This window comes from Sebastes fasciatus, chromosome 13, assembly GCF_043250625.1.
Source record: "Sebastes fasciatus isolate fSebFas1 chromosome 13, fSebFas1.pri, whole genome shotgun sequence".
Lineage (NCBI taxonomy): Eukaryota > Metazoa > Chordata > Actinopteri > Perciformes > Sebastidae > Sebastes > Sebastes fasciatus.
Window position 1 is genome coordinate 26,744,354 of NC_133807.1, and position 24,521 is coordinate 26,768,874.

Here is a 24,521-nt window from a genome sequence, read left to right on the forward strand (position 1 = left end):
AATCCAGGTTTAAATAGCCTAGTACCCACAATAAGGTAACAAATCTATTATCCCCAAAAGCCCTTTTCCAAACAGTATACAGTAGATTCAGGGCCTAATAAATGCCACAAAAAAGATAAATAGGGCTTCAACTAACACATATTTTCATTATCCAATAAACTACTAATTCTTTTCCTCGATTAAATCAATTATTTGGTGTACAAAATGTCAGAAAATTGTGGAAAATGGCCATAAGAATTCCCTAAAACCCAGGATTCGAGAGAAAAAACAGCAAAAATTGAAACTGTAACTGGCATTTAAAAAAAAACCTTTTGCTTGAAAATGACCAATTCATTGTTTATCAAAATGGTGACTAATTTCTTTTCAGATCTGTTGCGTAATCAATCAATTTACTAACTGCTATCTACTTGTAGCTGCTTTCAGCCTAGCTAAGTCTTTCAAAATAGGTCATTTTTACTATAGTTTTTGTATTGGGTCGACTACTACAGCTGTGTGTAGGCCACTACAAATAATAATTATGATAATAATTGATGACACAATCAATCTCTTAATCAAATTATTGCACTGCTTGCCTTTATTTTGTGCATACAGAGGCTGAAGCATAAAACGAGTCATACAAGATTAACTTCACAATTCATTATTTTTTTACATCTGAAAATTACATTTTGAATATATTTACATTGTCACATTCACAGACTATAACTCAAAACATTTAATTTCGAACATCATGAAAGAATCGTGCGGATATTAGTCAGTCATTTACTTCACAGATTAATAGAGAAATAACAAAGAATCATCAAAACAAACTACAATTTATACAAAACAGCTTTTATATTGTCAAAAGAGTTCATGATGCTCCCGCAGCGTTACGAGGTTGTATAAACCTCAAACAGACTGGCGACTGAATGCATGCGGTAAAAGATGGCAAAAGGAAGTCCAATATTCACGACAGCCGCCCACATGTTGAATTTGTAGAATTCAGTTTCAGCGTCGTGGTCGAACTGGGGACGAGCACCGAATGCCGGCATGATCCACAGCTGTTAGAGAAAGAAACGAGAACAGGTTGAGTATTTGGTGACCTTTAAAACGGTGACTTTGAGAGTGTGAGGGAGAATGGTACTCACTATGATGTTGCCCAGCAGCAGAAACGCACAGACCTCCTTCAACACCCGTCTCTTCCACGACAGTCTGGGCCTGTGCTCCTCCCTGTGGCCGTGCAGGCCGTATAGGCTGTGTGCTGGGAATATCGGCATGGGCTTTATGTCTTTCTCTGATTCTTCATAGATGCTCATGTCTTTGCCCAGCTGCATCACATATGGATTTGAAAGCACGGCGATTGGCTGCACCTCGTGGAAGGGCTCCCGATGCAAACCTTCGATGATGAAAAAGTTCTGCAGGCCAAGTTGGATCACCATCAGCAGGGCCCAGGCCAGGTTGAGCCCGTTCAGGTAGCCTTTGGCTCCGGTTTCAGCCATGGCTACGATGGTGAAATAGCTGATGATGAACTGCCCCAGCGAGGCTCCCACCAGCAGCCCCACATCCAGGCTGCGTGTGGGGTTTTTCTCCGATACGTGCTCCCTGTGGTCCAACTTGTAGATGACACAGCCGGCCACAGTGGCGGCAGACATCAGGGTCAATATCACTATATTCGTGACAAAGTGCATCATCACAGCATTGTCTTTCTTGTCGTCGTCACTATGGTCGTCACCCATGTCCATCTCGTATACGATGAAGGTCGCCAGGCCCGCTATCACTAAGAGAACTCCCGCCACAGGACCAACAATTACATCCTTCAGACGGAATTTGATGTTGTGGTGAGCGTGCTCTTCTGTTAGTCTGCCCACATTTTTCCACATGACGTATGCCATGGCAGAGGCGAAGAGACTGTACTCGATGTTGAAAGGGTACAGGTAGTAGTAGGCCTCCTGGAACATGCTACATGAGGTGTGGCTGCACTTGCACTCATCGTCTCCATAACTCGCTGCAAGACATGACATGAGGGAAGTGTTAGGTCATGGTAATTTACTCATTGCTTCATCTGCTTTGATTGATGTAGCTGCTTTAATTACCTCTGACGTACACGGATCGTCCACTGATTTTATGGGCGGTGCTGGTGGTGTTGCTGCTTGGATCTTCGGGGATTGTTGTTTGGTGGAGGGATTCCTCAGTGACCGCAGTCATCCACACAACTAGATTAGTGGAGAGGGTGAGCATCAACCCACATCTAAAAAACGAAGAGGGAAGCAAAAAGAAATAATGATCAGGAAAAAACATTCTCGAAAAACTTTGATCATCTGCTAAAATGTCAGATTTATAGTGAATATGAGTGCAACATTTAAAATCAGTATCCACCGAGTAATAGTAGTCTTGCTTTTAATTTCATTCGGTTTTCAAACCAAAGCTGGTGTATCACAGTTTGGAGCCAAAACAACTAGTCGATTAGTCAATCAACAGAAAAATAACTGGAAACTATTTTGATAATTATTAATTTAAGTCCTTTAAGTTAAAAATTAAAAAAAAATACTGCTTCCAGCTTTTTAATATATTAAATATAATGTGAACATTTGCTGGTTTTCTCTGTCCTCTATAATAGTAAACTGAATAATTTGAGTTCTGGGAAATTGTGATAAGCATTTTACATTATTTTCTTATGTTTCATCAACAAAATTATGAATCGACCAAACAAGAAAATAATCTGCAGATTAATCAATAATGAAAATAATCAGTAGTTGTAGCACTATTGCAGTTAACTGTAATACAAATAATAACAATTATTATTATTATTATATATGCCCATATAATAATTGCACCTTTTCAAGGTCTGCAAATGAAGAGACAATTCTAATTTTGCCAGTTAAGCAACAACATCAGTACTTTGGCAGCAACTTAAGGATAAAAATACTCTCAATTGTCCAAGATATTCTCAATTTCTCGGCAATTAAATGTTAAAAGAGAAGGGTTCATTTCATTAAAGTATCACATAGATTCCCTCAGGGATAGCACGTTCACAAAGACTGTGAGAGATGAAAAAACAAAGAAAAAGGAAATCCATATCACCTACCGTGTAATGTTCCTTTTCAGCTGCACACAGTCCTTGGCGTGTATCCACAAAAAATATGTCTGCAAAGTGATTGCACAGTTGATTATTATTAGTATTTTGCAACGATAAAGACGAGTAGATTTCTTAATTTATTTGTAATAAGCATTTTTACCTGAATAATGACGAAGATAAGTTGCACCACAGGGAACACAACCTTTACAGCAGAATCGCAGTGGAGGTAGCCCACGTAGCTGGAGATCTTGAAAATGTCCATGATAATACTGAGCAGTCCAAAGAGCACAAGTCCTCCTGAAAGAGCAGGAATCAAAATCATTAAACTATTTGAGAATCCTCATGGAAAAAAATCCTTCTAAAGCAACTACAAAATTGACTTACCCCTGAGCCATACAGGTCCAGCATGGGCATCCTTGTAGGCAATAGCGTCTTCTTTCCTGGCCGTGTAGATGACATAATAACCCATCCAGATGCAGGTGAGGATGATGATGATGATGAGGAAAACCTGGAGGTCAGTGCTGCTGATTTTGACATTGCTGTAGGCACTGCCGCTGACCAAGGCACAGCCCAGGATCAAAATGTTGACAGAGATGATCCCGGACAGCATCCATCCCCAGTTTCGTCCCCGCTCCCTCACGTCTCCGATGGGAGGGATGTGCAGGTTGGGCTCGCATGTGCTCCCCGATCTACTCATGTTGGCGCTGATGGACAGGTGGGCCTCCTCCTTCTCTAGGTCTTTGTCCGTCATCCTGCACGGTTCACAGGGTTTGCCATCAATCAAACAGTTGCACGGAAAGCCTGTGTTCAAACACATCTTTCCTCTCTAAGGTCTATTCACAACTGAGCTGCTTACAACTGCAACTAGCTCCATATGAGACTTTACTGGTTTAACAGCTACACCCACTAATTGCCTCAAGACAGATCCCGCCCCAAGTGAAACTATTCCACGGACGCTAAATGAGCATCATTGTCACCCTGTTGGGGCTACACAAAAGAGTAGTTTCAAACTAACAATTGGGATGTAATTTCCCCTTTTTCAGTCTCTATTTTTGGTAATAGCACTGCATTGAGTGAGAATCCACAAACATGTTGAGTTGTTTCCTTAAGGAAAGTCATCTACACTATCCATCTCTATCTCTGACCAAATCAGGCTTAACATCATGACTGGTGAAATATAATGAAGTACCTGTCAAAGTAGCTTTTGTTACCGAAATCGAGCTCTTATGACAATCAGACAAAGCCGTGACCTTCTAATAATGGAGAAAAAGGTTTCAGGATTCCTGTAAGCCTACCTGATGCAGTGTGGATCCTGAGAGGCGGTCTGAGCCGTCACAGGCTTTTATACGCCTTCAAAAACCCTCTGGTTTACTGTACAGTCATAAATGTCAATAAATCTGTTATGAACAACACCATATTATTACCAAACACAGCGTGTTTTGCACAAAATATTCATGTAAAGTTCAAAAGATGTTTCCATGTTTTTCTCACGAATTCCAAAATACAAGAAACCGGTTCCTTTTCATATAAGCAGCAATTTTATGTATTATGTATTATACAATACATTTGAAATTCCTGTCTTTTCTTGTAAAAGTCTTATGCACAAAATAAAGGTTGTAAGGAAAAACAGAACTGCATGTGACATTCATGATCAAAACCAGTTTTTTTCCATTATCTTTTTGCATTCATATATACTCTGAGTTGTGTCTTTCAACTTGATCCTCTTTTTGCTGCAGACAATCTGACCATGATCTAAATTCTCTTAATAGGCATAGCAACTTTTACTCGCTTATCTTTTTTGATTCAGTGCTTGAAGGGAATACTTTCAGATCTTTAATGCTATTCGTGGCTCAGTGAAGGAATTTGTGTATGTCTTGTCTCTGCAAAACACCTGAGGAGAAGTCCACGAAGATCCCAGTCACTACCTGTGCCTTTTGTTATGGAAGTTTCAATTGAGTATTATGTCAGAGAACTTCAGTCTGGTGTCGCTGGTTCACATATGCTTATTTCACATATGTACTTAAGCTAATTGATTCCCCTTTCATCAGGGATGGGCAGGCAGCAGAGGTACTTTTTCGTTGCAACACTTCTTGGAGCCCGTGAACTCCTTCCTCGTTCCTGTAATGGAAAGTGAGAACAATGACATCTTGAGTGACTCAGACTCAACCCCATACGTCACAATGTGACATCTCCAGTAAGACTTTTGAATTCTCTAATATGTCTGTTCCTGTTGATGTGACTCTTTTAAGTGTTTTCCTGTATGTGATGAACGAGTTTCAAAGAATGAAGGAAGGGTTGAGATCGTTCTGCACATTGACTGAAGAGGTGCACTATAGTTCAACAGCACCACAAACTACATCCTCCAAAAGGACCGGTTGAATCAACACTTCTTTAAAACAGTGTGAAAACAAAACAAAAACTGAATAGTATGACCTTTGTGAAGGGAGGATTTATTGCAGGGTTGTTGTATTATACTTAGCTGCATGTACCTAATAAACAGGTCAAGTTTAAACAAGTCAATTCTAATTTATTTGTATAGCCCAATATCACAAATTTGTTTCAGGGGGGCTTTACAGTCTACAGGATACGCCACCCTCTGTCCTGTACAGCACGACCTTCTCATCGGAAAAGGAAAAACTCCACCCAAAAAAACTTTTAACAAGGAAAAATACAACATAGACAATCCATATGACAAAATAAAAATGATACATGTAATGTGAAAACTGAGTGGCAACTGACTGAATATCAACATACCAAACTATAATGTCCTCTTAAAGGGATTATTGAGAGCCTCAGATACACCAGGTGAGAGATCAGTACCTCATCAGTTAGGGGTACCCAAAATCTGTGACCACAGAGGAACATGAGGTCACCATTTCTGACGGCTGTCGTCAGGATATGTGACCCCACTGTTACCTGCGTAATATGTCATAAATACGCGACAGAAAACACAACAAACTAAATTGCTAAATTTAAAAAAATATATTTTAATATTTTAATATTAACAATTTCTTTAACACATCAACGCAACTTGCAATTTTTAGGTTGTAGTGGGCTCAGTTTTAAAGCCAGATACTTGTATCATATGAAACTAAAAAACCTAAAGAATCCATTGTTAACAACCATGTCAAACTAGCTTGTCGTGAAGGAGGGTAAATAACGCTCCAAACTGCTCCAAACTGCTCCAAACTGCTAAATGTTGGTGAAGAAAAACTGGTATGACTGGTATTTTGCAGTTGCAGCACCACAAACAATTTGGAGAATGTGCATGTTTTCCTCTCCTTGAAGTTTTTGCAGTTATGTCTTTCACCTAATTGCCCCGAAATTACATGGATGGTTCCCTTATATGGTCTTTGCAAAAAAGAAAAATGAATGACCATTACTTTTGTTGCATTATGGGTATTTTATTCAAAAGTATAGCACCTGTGGTCTAGAAAACCTAAAGAATCCATTAGTACCAACCATGTCATATCGTGAAAGAGGATAAATAACGCTCTAAATTGCTCCAAACTGAAAAATGTTGGCGAAGAAAAACTGGTATATCTGGTATATTCAAAGAGGTCCCTTGACCTCTGACCTCAAGATATGTGAAGGAAAATGGGTTTTTGCAGTTGCAGCACCAACAGCTGTTCAAGCTCAAAGTTAAAAACACAAACCTGATGTGTGTGACTGACGTGTGTGTGTGTGGGAATGCATGTGTGTGTGTGTGTTGAATGTATCAGTTCATGTTGGCGTCTTAAGTGTGTTTCTTTTTAACATGATGCTCATTTATATTTTTCTCTGGCACTGCAGGTAGTGTATTTTATGTTTGGTACCCTTTAAGGTACATTTTGAACAGATAAAAAATGTGCCATTAATTTGTGATTAATCAGGATTAACTATGGACAATCATGCGATTAATCAGGATTAAATATTTCATAAATTAACAGCCCTAATTTCTGTACTTTAAAGATATATTCACCAAACTCTAACATTGATCATGTTGCTGACTCCTCTGCGGTCAACCTGCAACATCCATTTCTCTGTGATATTTAGGGACTTCTACTATATTTTGTTGTTTTTCTGTCTGTCTGTGTAGGACCCCCTCGGCCACCGGGAGCACTGTTCCCCGCTCGGTGCGCACCAAAGCGTCCCTGGATACCAGCGACGCGCTCCTGCACTGATCAGGAGGCTCCGTGTGGAGGAACAGAACAGCGGGGACATTCTGTCACTTCAGCCGCTCTGCAACCACTACATCACCGCATGACGACAACGATGATGATGGTGGTGGTGGTGGTGGTGGAGGTGGTCGAGGAGGAGTTGATGAAGAGGAATGGAGTCGTGCATGGTGGATTAACTGTGCACCATGAATGACAGGTACCACAAGGCGGCCCGGGACGGCTACCTGGACCTGCTGAAGGAGGCGACCAGGAAGGACCTGAACGCTCCGGATGAGGATGGCATGACGCCGACGTTATGGGCCGCTTACCACGGCAACCTGGAGGCTCTGCGGCTCATCGCTTCAAGGGGGTGGGTATATAGAAAGTATTTATGACTTTTTAGGGCGTGTGCACACTACTGTGTCCATCAGTCATCCATACTGGGTATTTAAAACACTTTAGAGCAAAAGTGACCCTTTTCCTTTCTTATTATAACAAATTGACAGTGTCAGATTATATTAAATAAGGCAAACAATCACAGAAAAATGGCTTTATTTATTAGAAATAAAATAATACTACAAAAAAAATAATAGTTAAAGTTCTGGCTTAAAGGCAGTTTTTGCAGTTGCAGCACCACAAACAATTTGGAGAATGTGCATTTTTTGTGTCTTTCACCTAATTGCCTCGAAATTACATGGATGGTTCCCTTATATGGTCTTTGCAAAAAAAAAAATGAATGACCACTACATTATGGGTATTTTATTCAAAATGATAGCACCTGTGGTCTAGAAAACCTAAAGAATCCATAAGTACCAACCATGTCATACTAGCTTGTCGTGAAGGAGGATAAATAACGCCCTAAACTGCTCCAAACTGAAGAAAAACTGCTAAATTTTGGCGAAGAAAAACTTTTCAAAGGGGTCCCTTGACCTCTGACCTCAAGATATGTGAATGAAAATTGGTTCTATGGGTACCCACGAGTCTCCCCTTTACAGACATGCCCACTTTATGATAATCACATGCAGTTTAAGACAAGTCATAGTCTAGTCAGCACACTGACACACTGACAGCTGTTGTTGGCTGTTGGGCTGCAGTTTGCCATGTTATGATTTGAGCATATTTTTTATGCTAAATGCAGTACCTGTGAGGGTTTCTGGACAATATCTGTCATTGTTTTGTGTTGTTAATTGATTTCCAATAATAAATATATACATACATTTGCATAAAGCAGCATATCTGCCCACTCCCATGTTGATAAGAGTATTACATTCTTGACAAATCTCCCTTTAAGGTACATTTTGGACAAATAAAAAATGTAACGTGATTAAATATGTTAATGAATTGACACCCCAAATTTTTGTACTTTAAAGATATATTCACAAAACTCTAAAAGAAGATCAAAAAGATATAGGTAGAGTGGGATCACATTGGTCATGTTGCTGGCTCCTCTGCGGTCAAAGATTTCGGTGTAACACCTGCAACATCAATTTCTCTTTGATATTTATGGACTTATACTATATTTTGTTGTCCCTCTGTCTGTCTAGGACAGGGGTCAGCAACCTGCGGCTCCGCGTGCAATGTGTCACACTGTCATTAAACATTTTTCTTTATATTATAATATTTATAATATTCTGACTTAACTTTGACATATACCGGTCTGTGATAATCCATCAACATTATTCCTCCAATTTTTTAGTATAGTCCAAATAATTCACAATTTCTGCATTTTGTCAGATTATATTAAATAAGGCAAACAATCACCGAAAATATCCTTATTTATTAGAAATAAAACAATACTACAAAAAATAATAGTTCAAGTTCTGGCTTAAAGGCAGTTTTTGCAGGTGCAGCAACACAAACAATTTGGAGATTGTGCATGTTTTCCTCTCCTTGAAGTTTTTGCAGTTGAACCATAAAAAGTGCAGCTGCTAAAGTAACAAAACACCACTAAACAATGTAGGTCACCTTTTACAGGGTGCAGCAATTATTTGGACCGGCCCTGACATACTGTAGTACCAACACAATAACCTCCGGCTCTGCTCCTGGCTAATAAGGAAGGGCACTTTTTACCTGTTTGGTAACTATTTGGCCATGTCTGAATGTTGGGCTAGAAAGTTCAAGAGGAAACATGATGTTTGCAGGCCTATATTCACCATTTTAGGGACAAGGCTTTATTTCATTTGCATCACATATTCTACCCTTTAGAGCGATATGAAGCTTTGTTAGCTAAAGTCAGCTTTTAAATTGATTAATTAAGCATTCACCCCATATTTCCATATTTTTTTAAACTTTATGATCATCTGAAAGACTATTATGTCATAGCAGGATTTTGTCATCGTCAAAGTTAGAACTATGGACTGCAAAATTGTGACACAGTTGAAGGTCAACTGGCATAATAAAGACATCAATTATAACTCATTCCTAAATCATAAACTGTTATGTAAAAGGAAGCATTTTAGTGCTTTGTTTTGATAGTTTATTATAGAGAGGCACTATAATATCATTACATAACTACCAATTTCATATCATCACAGGCAAAATGGTTTATCAAATTAACAGAATCATTTTAGGAGGCATGGTATAAACGCTGCACCGAATGTGATTGGTAGTCACGGACAGCCCGTTCCTCATCTTTTCTGGCTGACCTGGTTTGCTTGTCAGCCATGAAAAAATGGGCCCATTATGAATCTGCTTAATTGAGTAAAGTTTGTGAGAGGTTTGCTGTAAAAGTGAGACAGCATCATTCATCAGTGTTTAGCTCATTGAATGCAAAATATCAGATTTATTTTTACAGTTTTCTTAAAAACACACAAAGCCAGAACGGCCTCCAGTCCTATACGCGTTGATACTAAATTCACTATTTCCCACGGAATAAATGTAAACAAGGCTCTGGAGGCATGCAGCTGCCAAGGACATAGTATACCTCTATTGATAGCACATAAACTCCTGATTGGCATGAGGTACTGAAATTAAACATTAATAGCAGCTATAATGTTTCACAGAGGCACCAAACTCGTGAGACCTGCGTGACAATTTCATGGGAAAGATGCCATGCAGTGCTATATTTGGGAGGTATATTTGCTCTGGGCGGCCTGCAGCAACATCAAGCTGTCATAAGAAGTGAAGATGCAAACAGCCCTAATGTGATAAAGAACAGGGAGAGATAACTGTCACCTCTGCTGTCAGCATTTTACCAGGGCAGACATAAATTATGACACATAAAGCTATCATGTTACCTACCTGCAACAAGCATATTGTATAATCTGAGGGTGATAAATATTTCTTCTCAAAATAACTTGAGCGTAGCTAATTGCTGTTTATCTTTTGACATCAGTTTATAGCATTTTATGTTCTTTCACAGTGTAATTCCTTTGTTTGCTCAACGTTTTATTGTCTCATTCTGGGCTGTTTGCCACATACATACATCAAGCACGCTGATGACAACCATTTTACCATATTTGAACTCGATCAACCTGCGATCCTAGAGTTTTCTTTTTTCTTTCTGACCGTTTAAACCCAATCCTGTCCAGATAAAAAGAGCAAAGGGGGATGAAATCAGAGTGGGACTTCGCTAATCGCTGCCCAGGTTGGGTCCGACAGATCTGACACACATTCCCTGTGAAAACCTCACAACGGCAATCCATCAATAATACATTTGCACTTCGACAGTAGCTTCACGTCCATCGTATCAAATATTCAGCAGTCTGTATGGGCTACATTGGAAGACAGGGACAAGACAGTTCAGTTAACATGTCATTTCACAGTGGTGTGTCATCAACTAGGTGACTCTAAACTGAATCAAATATCAGTGCAGAAATTTAAAGTTAAAGGTGTTATTGATAACATTTTTATGTAGATAAATATTTTTTTAAATACATCCACAGAGCTTTTAGAAAGGTGCAGAATAAAAGTATGACTTTTCCTGAAAAAAAATGATGATTGTGAATTAATCATTTAAAAAATGTTGGCGGGTCCAAAATTAATGTTTTGTTTATCTCTGTGGAAGATATCTGACGTTTGGTTCCCACTTCTAACAAAGCTTGTGAGCCAATAGTAGAACAACGTTGGTATCATGTGGTATCTCTGTGTCGTCAGTTAGTGTGGAAAAAATGGATAAATGGCTGAGATTGACGTTAAATGCCCAGCAACGACTTGTTGTGAAGTAAATGCAATGGAACGAGGGAGAGAGAATGCAAAATCTAGATGCTGAATGTTATCAATAGCACCTTTAAAAATAGTTTCACCAATATTTAGTTGTGGTGGCCACAGACAAGCTATAATCTTGAATAAATCCTGTTTTTATCAGTAAGATGCTTAATGAAATACTAACAAATGAACTTTCATACTGTAGATTTGCACACCAGGCCTATGGTGGGAAAGAAAAGTAAGAAAGCTCCATACACATCTGTCCTCCACATCATCCAAACAGCTGTAATACTGTTATGTTTTGACTTGAGGAATTCAGCGTGACATCACCACCACCAGCCATGCTCGGGTGTGCTTTTTGAGTCAGCCTGTTCGGCCTCCCCTGAAACTGGATACAGGTAGTGTAGCAGTGGTGCTGGCAAGCCTGTGGTCATATTACAGACGAGGCAGCAACAGTGCAGCGCACGTAGAGGTAACCCTAAGGTCGTGGACGGTCAGTCGGGGGTAAACGTTGCTCATAGTTTTAATTATGGCCCCTGCATATAATAGTGGATTGCTTTTAACCTATCGTTTTAATCAAATCACCCTATTTGCCAATCTGTCAAGCCTTTAAAAACATTATTTTGTAGTAGAATATCTATGTTTGGTTTTCTGAAAGGGCAATGTGTTGTTTAGACTATAAATTATTAAATAAGGCCCCATTAACAGCCCACGGATGGCAGGTCAGTGCTGACATGATCAAAAAATCACGTGCTTACTCACGAGTGAGTCATCTAAACAGAAGGCCAAAGAGGGAACCGGTATCCATAACCTTACTAACAGTCTGAACAAGAACTGAACATATTTATTTAGTAAATCTGATGAAATGTTGTATTTATCATCTTCCTCATGGCCCACAGAGGGAACCCTGACAAGTGTGACATATGGGGGAACACGCCGCTCCACCTGGCAGCTGCCAACGGCCACCACAACTGCCTTTTCTTCCTGGTGTCTTTCGGTGCCAACATATGGTGCCTGGACAACGACTACCACACGCCGTTGGACATGGCCGCCACAAAGAATCACATGGACTGCGTCCGCTACCTGGACACCATCGCCACCAAGCAGACGGGCCTCAACACCAAGCTGGTCAGCAAGATGAAGGACCGGGCGTTTCGTGATGCCGAGCGGCGAATCAAAGAGTGCGTGAAGATGCAGAAGAAACATCACAAACGCATGGAGCGGAGGTTTCACAAGGAGACTTCTGAGGCTTCCGCGTCAGACGTCATGAGCTTTTCCAGTTACACCAGCAGCTCTATCAGCCACAAGATGCACAACTTAAGTGCAGCCACAGTCAGCGTGCCATATTCTCAGGTCAGGAGTTTTTATTTGTCTTTTCCTAAAAGGGCATTGTGTGTGTTTGCATGGTTGCATAATTCAGGTTGCCAACTAGAAAGAGTTTTCCAATCCCTCTTCTTAACTGCATAACATAACAAGACTAAATGCTGTGTTCAGTGTGTAACATTTCGGGGGATCTATTAGCAGAAATGGAATATAATATTCATAACTATGTTTTCATTAGTGTATAATCACCTGAAACTAACAATCGTTGTGTTTTCGTTTGCTTAAATGAGGCCTTCACATCCGCCATGTTGCACCACCATGTTCCTACAGTGGCAGATAACGGACAAACCAAACACTGACTCTAGAGAGAGACTTTTTTTACGTAACCTGGAGGCCACCGTAGCTCTCCGATGCGCAACTGCAGTAACGTGAGCCACAGAGTGCTAAACCGTGGTACCACCATCCGCCATCTGACTTCCGTTGCTCCTAAAGTAGTGTTATTATGGTAAGGATGGCCTCTGAGCAAGGCGAACGGCGTTACCGCGGTTTTGCACTCGGCCGCTCACGTAACCGCAGTCTTGGAAAGAGTTAATCTTCGCGTGACAAATATACAAATAAACAAATATGCCCTTTTCGCAGCAGCCATCTTGACATATCATTGCAGGGTAAATACCGGTGTAATTAATAAAATGAATTATGGCCCTGTTCCTCTTAGGTGTGCCAGGGTCCTAGTGTTGTGCATGCTGGCTGTGACACTATATAGAATAAGATACTGAAAGATAATTCATTTTTATTAGTTACACCTCCGTTTACCCTGCGATGCCATGTCAAAATGGCTGTTGTGTAAAGAGCCTATATTAATGTATCTCAAAGCTTTTGAAATTGGTCACTAGTAATTTGTGATTGTGCCTAATTGCTGTATTCATTCATGTCCTGTTAGGCGACTCTCCATGCCACAAACCGAGGGAAGACAAAGATTCAGAGGAAGCTGGAGAAGAGGAAACAAGGAGACGGGACCTTCAAAATCTACGAGGACGGGAGGAAGAGTGTGCGCTCCCTCTCTGGACTCCAGCTGGGCAACGATGTCATGTTTGTCAAACAGGGGACTTACGTCAACCCGAAGGACCGCGGCCGCCGCAACGTTCGTGACATGTTCACCAGAGACAACTACGATGCCATTTCACGTGCCATGAGCGAGCCGGACCTCCACGGGGGGCCCGATGTGGACTACTCTGAGATCAGCACTGACTCGGGACATGATTCCCTGTTCAATAGGCCCGGTCTGGGCACCATGGTCTTTAGGAGGAACTACGTGAGTGGGGGGATGTTTGACCTCGGTGGTCGGGATGAGGACAGCGCGGAACGGTCGGGCAATAACGTGCGTTTGCGCAGTCGTCTGCAGCAATACCCGAGCGCAGACGAAGACAGCATCGGCAGCGCGCGCAGCCTGCAGGAGAGGAACGTGGAGGAGCTGCCCTGGGATGAAGTCGAATTAGGGCTGGACGATGACGATGAGGCTGACACGAGCCCTCTGGAGGTCTTCCTCGCCACGCAGAGCATGAGCGACTTCTTCTCCATTTTCAAGAGGGAGAAGATTGACCTTGAGGCACTGTTGCTGTGCTCTGACCATGACCTTAAGAGTATCCACATCCCCTTAGGACCACGCAAAAAGATCTTAGATGCCTGTAAGAGACGGCTGGAGACCATAGAGGACCCAGACTGCATTGAGGACACAGAAATGTGAGTGTATTCAGTTCTACAGTGTAGTGAGGAAGTATTTGGAGGTTTTTGTCTTTGCACTCCAGCATAAATCCTCTTCGGTTACAAACACAGTTTCTCCTCTTGTCTTCCTGCAGATAATAAACGCTGTTGTAGATGGTCCCTCCTGCTGTGTGCTCAACCAGGCTTAAAGGTCAGTGGAGCATTGTGGAGTGATCGTCACGTGTGGACAGGGAGGACGTAATGATTTACCTCTCCCGGTACCTCAAAGCACAAAGGACGCTGTCAGGATGAATATGTCAAGCAAGAAGAGACGAGTGTGAGGCGAATTCTTTACAGGATTCTTTTACAGTGTCTCATTAAATATCTCTGTATGTCGGTCGGTTGGAGTCCCCTGCACCGCATGGTTTAACAAACTGAAAGACAATTATCAGAGTGCAGTGCCGCGTTCCCTGTATGCCGTGTGGCGTAGTCAACAGAGAACTGATTGTGGGGTCTGTGTCCCCTGAACGTGTTTGCCCCTATGGGGTAAATCCTACCACCTCATGTGCCTGCATTGCTCGTGCCTGTGCATTTGCTTAAAAGTGTCTTCTGTCACGACATTAACTTCATTGTATTATTAACGGTTTCAATTGTGACATGCTGAGCAACATTTTTCACCCAGAACCGCTCAACTGTTTCCTTGCTCATATTTCATCTCTACGTGTTTACATACAGCAAGCCGTGTCGGTCCAAGTGTGGCTCACTGGCAATGCAGGCCAATTGTTCAATGAGATTATTGTTCTGATTTACTGTAGAATTTGAAAACACAGTATCTTTAGATCGTTTTATTAATACACAATATAACATGTTTAGGGGTGGGAAAAAAAATCGATTCACCTATGTATTGCAATTTTCTTTTTTAAATTGATTTTTTTAATGCCAGAATCAATATATTTGCTTAATTTGAGTCTTTGCGGAGGTAGAAGGAAGTTACCGCTTTTATTGTTGTTGCAAGAGTAACGTGACATCATATTCAATTTTCAATTTCAATTCAATTTATTTTTATATAGCGACAAATCATAACAGAAGTTATCTCGAGATGCTTTTTATATAGAGCAGGTTTAGACCGTGCTCTATAGTTTAGAGACCCAACAAGAGATCGCAACAAGAGCATTGCATTGGAATGCACTGTGGTCAGGAAAAACTCCCCATTAAGTGGGTAGAGCAGAATCAGAGCCAAGGGCTCTGGGTGGAAGGCAATCTGCTGCGACCGGTTGGGTTTTGAGAGAGAGAAAAAGTCACTCCTTTGAGCTGGATTTGAACCAGCGACCTAAGGATGCCTGGTATTTCCACTACAGTCCTCCGCTCTACCAACTGAGCTATCGAAGGGCTATCTGTTCTGTACCCATCAAGCAAAACAAAGTCCAGTGAGCCAAAACTACGCACACAGTAAAGTATGAAAACACTTTGGGTTTCACACATTGCAGGAAAAGCAGAGCTAGACATCATGGCTAAAGCTGCATATACAAAATACATATATAGAAATAAGATTGATTGGATTATATTCACCAGAAGTATAAAACATTACAAGGCCTTTATAAATTAAAGGGAAATGTCTTTATTAAAATTAAAAAAAATAATTAATTAATTATGTCTGACAATGACTGATATATTTGACTTCAAGACATCTCTGACTACATACATGCTGAAAATCAAAAAATGTTACTGTATTAATTTAGATATTTAATAGATAAGTAAAAGTCCCTAGAAGTGTATGATTCAACTTTTTCCCACGGTGCAGTGTTTAAAAAGTTAACAAAAATGGCAATAAACAGTAATATCGAATTGCAATACTTAAAAATCGCAATACATATCGAATCGGCACCTAAGTATCGTGATAGTATTGAATCAGAAGATAGGTGAATCGTCCCAGCCCTAAACATGTTGCAGTTCTAGATTTTGCATCTTCAGTCCTTACAGATTTATAGTCTTGATAATATGACAGTCTTCCAACTGTTTGTATCTCGAGTAGTTTTTTTTTTTAAATAATGTACTTCTGCACAAGAGCATATGTTGACTCAACTTTTTAACATTTAGGTGGATTTTAAATAAAAAATACTATTGTTTTTAATGCTGTAAATTACTAAACTGATGCATCCATACATTTTGCTCTCCTTACTGCACTCTACTTACTATACTGTATATCTACAGATAATACTGTTCTAGATGACACTGAGAGCACCCAGAGGAATGATCTGAGTATATGGGTACATTTTCTGTTTCACAACTGAGAACACTTCAATAGAATAAAGATCATTTGGGTATAAAAAAAAAAAAAAAAACATTCGGTGGGTCCACACAATCAGACTTTATACCCTATGACATCACAAGTTTGAGACTTACTACTCTGGTTTCTGGCTTTGAGAGAGAGGAGCTCATGTTCACACATATTGATTGAACTTTACTAGGAGATAACATTGGAATGCTTAATTTGGGTGGTGTTCCCCTTTAAGGTCTTGTCTTCAATCATATTTTGGGGGGTGTAGTGATTCTACGTGGTCAAATGATTACACACATATTAAAAAAATTTTAGTGATGCTTTAAAACATTTAATTTGGTTTCAAAATTTGTAAAAACTTTTTAAAAATAAAAGGGATTTATTAGTTTCCACCAAAATTACCTACAGTACATGTGAAGGAGTGTACAGAAGGCTCTGAAACAACATTTAGATCATAATGTAGGGAGATAAAAATGTATATGAACAATTAAATGGAACAAAAGAATGTGATTTTTTTTAATAGATTTTTTAAATACTAACACATGTATAGAGCTTGGTTGGTAGTTAAATTTAGATGGGTGGGATTCTAGTGGGACAATATTGCCTCAGTATTTCTAAAGCCCTAATATAAAGCCCAACCCGGTCGTACAACAAGGTGTATGAATGACACGATAATACGCAAGGCATTTAGCGTGCAATAAGAACGCCTTCCTTGATTCTAATTTGTACAGCATGTAGTCTGTACTGACTGCAAAGTAAACGTATCAGCGTAAATATGCTACGTTACGGTGTTGGAGATCAGTGGTGTATAGCTACATTTATAGCTGATGTTTGTCACGTGTTTTAGTAACGTTTGTGACTTGTTTTCCCGTGTTATGTTACATTGTTTCCACACGTATTTTACTCAATTTACGTACTTATTTCAAGCCCAACCATGACGTCTTTCCTAAACCTAACTAAATGGTTTTGTTACCTAAACCAAGCTGCGGACGTTACCGTAGTTTTGTTGCGTGGCATACAAATGACATGTGAAAAGCGGCGTACAAATAATACGGGAAAATGCTAAAATGTGTCCTCATGACACACAGAATGTCGTTGTAGTATTGTGTCATTTATACGCCTTCACATCAGATTGCGTTCATAAAGTATAGTATACATGTAAATGAATTAACTGAATTCCTATTAATGCATAGTGTAACTCAAATACACTGTTTGAATGTAGTTATAGTTTTATAGGTCAGTGAACATCCGGTCTCAGTCATTACCTGTTTGCAAAGACTGTTTGCTTCTGCCAAGACTGACGTGTATGTGAGAGCGAGTGGAAAATATTTGTTGTGGCATCTTCAGCCATTGTGCTAATCCTCATAGCTGCTTATATACCAAAGACAAGCGCCCTTGCACGAAGCCAGGAAGTTGTACTGTAATTAAGTGGCGTTGTCTGGAAGCTCCGTGCCTCTTACATAACTGTTATCAGAAGGAAACACTGTCAGACTCTCCCACACAGCAGCACTCAAGTATCCATATGCTATACATAGACTTTACTGATGTTTGTATTAATCCATTTGCCTTATTGGTGACAGACACAGCTGTTTTCTTATCACCATTATTGTTGAAATAAACCTTTAAACACCACTTTGCCAGAGAATGTAAAATTAGTAAACAAGCCAGGTTATTAACTGGGTCAGAATGACAGAGAGGATGTTCATTTCCTTCCCGGCTTAGTCATAACACACTTGTCATTTCCTTCCCTCTTCTGTGTAATCTGCTGTGTTTTAGGCTTACTGAGTTTGGGGAAAAGACAAGAGTTAAACAAGGGAGGGGTGAAAAATGAGAACAGCTGGCTGAGTACGAATTAGGCGTGGTTTTCAATTATTTCCGTATGCTCTCTGAGGGTCTTTAGATCTCAGAAAAGACAGGAAAACACAGCCGTAAGTGTGGAGTCAGCCTAGCTCAACCAAATCAGCTTTAAGTTGACGAGAGGAACCCTCAAACATGGCAACTCTCAGCAGTAATGATGAGGAGAACTTGAAGGAGAGCCAACAAGACACAGACGTAAAGGAGGAGCCGACCACCAAGACGTCCGACACGCTGCTCCCAGAAGACGTATTATGTGACTCCTGCATGGACGGCCCCAGCAAAGCTCTGAAATCCTGCCTGACCTGTCTGGTTTCTTACTGCGAGGCTCACCTCAGACCCCATGTGGAGAACGCCAAATTTCAAAACCACCGTCTAGTGGATCCCCTCCACGACATCGACTGTCGGACCTGTGAGGTTCATCAGCTCCCCCTCGAGCGCTTCTGTCTGATGGACGGCTGCTGTGTGTGTCTGGACTGTGAGAGGCAGGAGCACGAAGGACACGCGACTACATCTGTGGGGGAGGCACGGACGCAGATTGAGGTCTTTAAACTGTTTCCTTTTTATTATGTCAAGAGGGCAACATAGTAATGTAGGATATGTCCGTAATTTGCAGCAGCTGTTGCAGTTGTGTTAGTGATGATTGTTTGTGCTGTAGACTGAGCTTCAGAAGAAACAAGAAGAGATCAGTCAGAGAGCCTCAGCAACTGAAAAAGCAATTGGAAAGCTACAGAGCAACAATGACGTAATAAAGGTATGTTGAATAGGCAAATATTACATTAATTTGATTCACAATGGTCTGGTTTAAATATGTTTTTTTCTCTTCTGCCTATCAGTCTTCAGTGCAGGAGGTTTGTGTTACAGTTGAGCAGCAGTTTGCCAGGCTGCAGACCGCCGTACAGGAAGCTAGAAAAGGGGTGGTGGAGTTGCTGGAGGCAGAGCAGACACAGGCCCTCAGACAGGCAGAGAGCATCCAGACACATCTGGAGCAGAGGAGAACAGAGCTGATGAAAACCGCGGCTCAGATGAACAAACTGTCCAAGGGCAAGTCCGACGTCGACTTCCTGCAGGTACAAAATATCTGAAATATTCAAGATAATAATAAATAAAGTCTCTGATGTCTCTCATATGATCTGGGATTAGCACAGGATGTTCTCTGAGACAGAGGAGGACGCCGGGGTGTTGACAGTGTACACAGAGACTACAGAGAGCGGAGAAAAGTTCTGGATCAGAGAAAAGGAAATCCATGTTCTTTTGTTTTGCTTGTTCCAGGAATACTCCGAGTGGAAGAAAGGAGTGGCTGATGTGTGTCTGCCTAGTCCGTACGTCAACCGCATGGATCATCTGACCTCTTATGTCCAAGTGGTGACTGATGCTACCCAGGAGCTGTGTGACCTGATCGTCTCCTCCTACAAGGACAAACTGAAATGTGTCTGTAAAAGTGGTTAGTGTATATCATATTCTGTATATCATTTTCTGGCTCCTCATGAAGAAAACGGCCTCAGATGTGCTCTTTTCAGCCGTGCCAGCGCCACTGACTCACAAAGCCGCTAACATGGCTGTAGACTAGGGGTCGACCGACAGCGGATTTTCAAAGGCCGATATAATAACGATAGTTTGGAGAAGGAAAAAGACGATAAATCGGCCGATATCTTCTTTACTTCTGCAGCGGCCTCTTTTGCATATGCCGTTTTTGATAACTCTGTTTTTTGTCTCTCCGAATTCAATCTTTCGTAAGAGAATATCCTGAAGTGTGATTTAGTGGATTACATTGTTAGAATATGTTCTATTTAATTACAATGCGCTGTTCTGTGGCTTACAGTATGACTGGCCAGGATTAATTCTGTTGCTGTTGAAATGCCACTCTTACAAACCGATAATGTTCGTGCATATTCCCGGGGTAAGGAGGATCCTAAAGTATGCGATTTCATCTCATGAATGAATGGTTACGTGGCTGGATTATGTAGAAAAGAGAACGCCAAATTGGTAAATTAAAGTGAATTACAGTGAATGATTTATTTTCCTCCCTGTCTGCCTGTCTTGTATCGTGGGCAAAGATCTGATAGTGTTACGTTATATATTCGAGAGATAGCCTTGACTTTGTGTACGCAGCTTCCATGAAAAAAACAGTGATGTACGTCCCTGCGTGCCGAGTTCCACCGATAACGATAGTTTGGAAAATTCATATCAGCGCCGATTAATCAGTCTACCTCAACTGTAGACTTTAAGTCTTGTTTTTCAATCTTTCTTTGCTCAGCTTCATTTTTTTTAAACCTCTCTATTTATCAGTACATTCAGTACTGTAGAAAGAAGTGTACAAATCCTCATGTCTTACCAAAATACCAAATAGTCTCTCTTATTAACCAGGTACTAAATCCCAGATGCCAGAATCTCAACTTTCATCCCTGCCTGATCCTGAGACGCGAGAGGACTTTTTGAAATGTAAACACACTTTTCTATGTAAGCACTAAACGGACATGATTCACACATTTTTTTAATGCTGTTATATTTAAGTTAAGTATTTTGTTATCTCAAAAAAAGGAGCTTCGTTATCTCGACATAAACCCAAATTTGCTACATGCTGTCAGCTCGTTCTGGTCCATTTGAATGCATTTACCGTCAGCCGATTTGACCCAAACATTATAAGTAATAAAAGAAAAGAACTTTTTGTTTTCTCATGAGAGCAAGTTAATTATCTTGTGATCTTGAGATGACAAAACTTGTTATCTCGAGTTAACACGAAAATTAACTTGTGATCTCCAAGATAACAGTATTACATTTTTTTTGAATCATGTCCGTTTAGGGCTTCTGTACTTCAATGTATTATGTTCAGTTTTCTGTTCGTTGAATCGTGCTGTTTCATTTGTATTATGAATTATTCACAAATGATATTTCCCCTGTAATGTAGACACAAGGAGTCTGACCTTTGACCCAGACACCACCCATCGCTTCCTGCGTGTAACGGAGGACAACAGGAAGCTGACCAACACCAGCCCCTGGCAGCACAGCTACCCAGAACACCCTGGTCGCTTCGAATACTGGCGCCAGGCGATGACTTCCGACAGCCTCTACCTGGGGAGGCACTACATCGAGGCAGAGCTGAGTGGGGAGGGGGCACACGTGGGCGTCACGTACAAGAGCATCGATCGTAAGGGGGAGCAAAGCACCAGCTGCATCACCGGGAACGACTTCTCCTGGTGCGCGGGGAGGAACAGCCGAGGCTTCTTCTCCTGGCACGCTGGCGTGGAGACGCTCTTGGACGCCACGGGTGTCACAAGAGTTGGCTTGTATGTGGACTTTCATCGAGGCTCTTTGTGTTTTTATGATGTAACCGGTTCTATGAGGCCGCTCCACACGTACACGGCTGATTTCATGGAGCCTTTATACCTTACAGCCTGGCTTTCAAAGAAAGACAATGTAGTTTCTCTGATTGATTCAAAGTGACACCACAATGATTATCTGCCTTGACTGCAAAAGAAAGATGAGTGTGTTATTATAGATGTTTGTTGAGGTTACATAACAAGTTATAAACCTGTGCAGCAGTACAGTAGGTGTGTTGGGAACATATTGCACCTTTATTGCTCTTGAATGTGATATGAATGAGGAAACAAAGTACACAACTGTCTGCCAACAATTCTTTTATTTGTCTTACAAGCGCATTTGCTGAATGATTATGAAGCTTTTAGAGTATTTATTGTTTATGTAAAATCATCAAGTTAACACAAAAGTACTCGTTAACATCCTTAAAGTTCACAACTTCAGGCATTGAAATCAGTTTCATTCTCATCATAACATGGATTCACAAAGTGCACACCTGTCTGAGTCATGGAGATTGAGTGATTAGGGCCAGTCGCGTACGCACCGGGAATATCAGGCAGCATGTTGGGTTTGTCAAAAATGGGATTATTAAAGCCGTGGTCGAGAGGCCCGCCGAGGTCGCCGACGACGTCGCTGCTCCTCTTAAAGCTGCTCAGAGACGGCAGCGAAGGCAGCGACGACGGCATCTGAACAACCCCCTTACGAATCAGGACAACCGCGATGGTAATGAGTGTAATCATACTCAAAACTCCAAACACAGCTCCGACCACCATCCCAGTGTTGCCTCCTGGCGGATCAGTGCTGTCCCCAGAGGAGGCTTGAAATTCAGCCCCAGTGATTCCCATGTTGGAGCCGTGAGAACGGACGTCCTGTAATATGTCCCGGGCCAGACCGTCTGACTGTGTTCCCTTCTCTCCATCCACGATAACCACCTGGATCTCAGGCGAGGCGCCAAAAGGAATGACCCCCAATAACCGCTGTGACCTGAAGACTTTAGACATGCCGAGCTGGAGGGATTTGTATTGCGGCTGGATGAGAAACAGGTGATGGATCCGTTGCCTGTAAGTTTGCAGGTTGAAACCAGTGGCGTAATGAATGGTGATGATGGCGCCGCAGACATGGCAGCAGTGTCCTGCAGGGAGGAGAGGCTTCTTACAGCTCAGAGAGGGACAATCTACATAGGTACAGATCCGCAGCTTGTTCATAGAGTTCCCACAGTCACAGCCACTAGGATCCCCACACTCTGGGCTTCCAGCGGTGACAGCAGTGGATCCATGAAACTGCAGCTGGCCCGAGCGTGAGCTGAGATACTGGGAGAACTCAGATCTGCTGTCAAACTTCTTCCCCAGCACTGTGACAGATTTGACAGGAACGCTGGACTCATCGGCGGTGGTGTCCACCCTGAAAGAGGAAAGTTCTTTGAAAACCACATCATCATAGTGGCAGGGGACGCTCTCCTCGTGGACTGAGAATAAGAAGTTCCCACGCTGCAGGTCGTCCTGAGTCGCAGCTGCCTGCCACAGAGCCGGGTTAAACCACTTAAGGGAATCTGTATCTTTGAACTGGGTTGTGACACCCACTCCACAGCCTGGATCTCGTCCGCTCACGACATAAAATCCAGCTCCTTTATTCAGGATGAACTCTCCATCGTTTGGCAACACCATCTCCTGCACGGCATGCGCGTCCTCCACAAACACAGACACTTTTCTCCCGGATAGAAACTGAACTATGTCGTTGCCACACGGGACAGCTCCTGTGTCCCAGTTGGTCTTATTCTCATAGTTGGTGTCAGGAATCCACTGTTTGAGGAGGGCATCCGCCGCCCCGATAAGACAGAAGAAGAGAAGGAGCGCGTCTGGTGTCTTCAGCATCTTGGATATTTGTGACGGACTGAGAGAACATCAGGTGACCTTTGTCTCCAACCTTGTGACTGACACATGAGTGCTTACCAGTAAAGTTGATGAGCTCTGAACCACATCAACCTGCTCGAGCAGCTGACCTGTAAACGATTTACATTTTCTGCAACAACAGACCTGCTTTATGTTTTTTTTTAGATTGTGTATCATCAGAATATCTTAGGAACAAATTCTTCTTCAATTTCTAGAGTCCAGTGGTTATCCAGATGTGGGCTTTTCTCCCTCTCTCCTGTCTTTTCTTCTGTTTCTTCTTCTTCCTATTTCTCCAACTGCAGTTTATACTGAAAGTAAGTAAATGATAAGGCATTCTTCTTTTGCAGAGACAACAGTTTCTAACAGGACAACTTCTGGACAGTCCTCTCAGGTCCTTCTGCCCCTCATTTACTTTGGAGTCCGCCTGGAAACTTTGCTGAGGTTTTCTCTATGAACATCAGGACTTCTATTAAACTAAAGGTTAAAACTATTATTTAAAGGTTCCATATCATGCTCATTTTCAGGTTAATATTTTGTGTTTCTACTAGAACATGTTTACATGCTGTAATGTTCAAAGAACCCTTTATTTTCCTCGTACTGTCTGCCTGAATATCCCTGTATTTACCCTCTGTCTGAAACGCTCCGTTTCAACGGAATTTCAACGGAATTGCATTGCTAGGCAACAACTTGGGTCAATGTTTACTTCCTGTCAGCTGATGTCTTTGCAATAAAAACTACTAAACAACTAAAAAAGACAAAAACGGGTCTATGTGGGTCTGTTAGGGTTGAAGGAAGCAAATGTAATAATATCGCTCTTGGCT

The 24,521-nt window shown here is 41.4% G+C and overlaps 4 protein-coding genes and 1 non-coding gene across 6 annotated transcripts; 2 read left to right on the forward strand and 3 right to left on the reverse strand.

The window, feature by feature from the left end:
- Positions 1-550: 550 nt before the first annotated feature.
- Positions 551-3,896, reverse strand: LOC141781057 (proton channel OTOP2-like). Its single transcript, XM_074656567.1, has 6 exons — positions 3,437-3,896; positions 3,213-3,349; positions 3,062-3,120; positions 2,070-2,224; positions 1,125-1,981; positions 551-1,037 (listed from the first exon to the last, which is right to left on the reverse strand). The coding sequence occupies exons 1-6, from the start codon at positions 3,867-3,869 to the stop codon at positions 867-869; spliced, it is 1,812 nt and encodes a 603-aa protein (XP_074512668.1). The 5' UTR covers positions 3,870-3,896; the 3' UTR covers positions 551-866.
- Positions 3,897-7,136: 3,240 nt separating this feature from the next.
- Positions 7,137-15,968, forward strand: ush1ga (Usher syndrome 1Ga (autosomal recessive)). Of its 2 annotated transcripts, XM_074656570.1 has the most exons (4): positions 7,137-7,561; positions 12,237-12,690; positions 13,601-14,400; positions 14,517-15,968. In XM_074656570.1, the coding sequence occupies exons 1-4, from the start codon at positions 7,398-7,400 to the stop codon at positions 14,518-14,520; spliced, it is 1,422 nt and encodes a 473-aa protein (XP_074512671.1). In that variant the 5' UTR covers positions 7,137-7,397; the 3' UTR covers positions 14,521-15,968. The 2 variants fall into 2 exon arrangements, with proteins under 2 accessions (XP_074512671.1, XP_074512672.1); XM_074656571.1 differs by lacking the exon at positions 14,517-15,968 and having other exon boundaries at positions 13,601-14,404.
- Positions 15,664-15,750, reverse strand: trnay-gua (transfer RNA tyrosine (anticodon GUA)). Its single transcript is given in 2 exon segments — positions 15,664-15,699; positions 15,714-15,750. It is a non-coding gene; the product is annotated as a tRNA-Tyr (tRNA).
- Positions 15,969-18,366: 2,398 nt separating the features above from the next.
- Positions 18,367-24,461, forward strand: LOC141781058 (tripartite motif-containing protein 16-like). The gene is made up of 6 exons (XM_074656568.1): positions 18,367-19,036; positions 19,152-19,247; positions 19,330-19,563; positions 19,766-19,937; positions 20,861-20,935; positions 21,402-24,461. The coding sequence occupies exons 1-6, from the start codon at positions 18,632-18,634 to the stop codon at positions 21,935-21,937; spliced, it is 1,518 nt and encodes a 505-aa protein (XP_074512669.1). The 5' UTR covers positions 18,367-18,631; the 3' UTR covers positions 21,938-24,461.
- Positions 22,252-23,682, reverse strand: amn (amnion associated transmembrane protein). The gene has a single exon (XM_074656569.1). The coding sequence runs from the start codon at positions 23,680-23,682 to the stop codon at positions 22,252-22,254; it is 1,431 nt and encodes a 476-aa protein (XP_074512670.1).
- Positions 24,462-24,521: the final 60 nt, after the last annotated feature.

Bases quoted from the DNA above. Each gene is read 5' to 3' on its own strand.
- amn (XM_074656569.1), bottom strand. From the start codon at position 23,682: ATGCTGAAGACACCAGACGCGCTCCTTCTCTTCTTCTGTCTTATCGGG.
- LOC141781058 (XM_074656568.1), top strand. From the start codon at position 18,632: ATGGCAACTCTCAGCAGTAATGATGAGGAGAACTTGAAGGAGAGCCAA. The intron at 19,564-19,765 runs GTACAAAATATC...TGCTTGTTCCAG, and splicing joins CCGACGTCGACTTCCTGCAG to GAATACTCCGAGTGGAAGAA. The intron at 20,936-21,401 runs GTAAACACACTT...CCTGTAATGTAG, and splicing joins GCGAGAGGACTTTTTGAAAT to ACACAAGGAGTCTGACCTTT.
- LOC141781057 (XM_074656567.1), bottom strand. From the start codon at position 3,869: ATGTGTTTGAACACAGGCTTTCCGTGCAACTGTTTGATTGATGGCAAA. The intron at 3,121-3,212 runs GTAAAAATGCTT...ATCACTTTGCAG, and splicing joins TTATCTTCGTCATTATTCAG to ACATATTTTTTGTGGATACA. The intron at 1,982-2,069 runs GTAATTAAAGCA...CATGTCTTGCAG, and splicing joins ACGATCCGTGTACGTCAGAG to CGAGTTATGGAGACGATGAG.
- ush1ga (XM_074656570.1), top strand. From the start codon at position 7,398: ATGAATGACAGGTACCACAAGGCGGCCCGGGACGGCTACCTGGACCTG. The intron at 7,562-12,236 runs GTGGGTATATAG...CATGGCCCACAG, and splicing joins CGGCTCATCGCTTCAAGGGG to AGGGAACCCTGACAAGTGTG. The intron at 12,691-13,600 runs GTCAGGAGTTTT...ATGTCCTGTTAG, and splicing joins TCAGCGTGCCATATTCTCAG to GCGACTCTCCATGCCACAAA.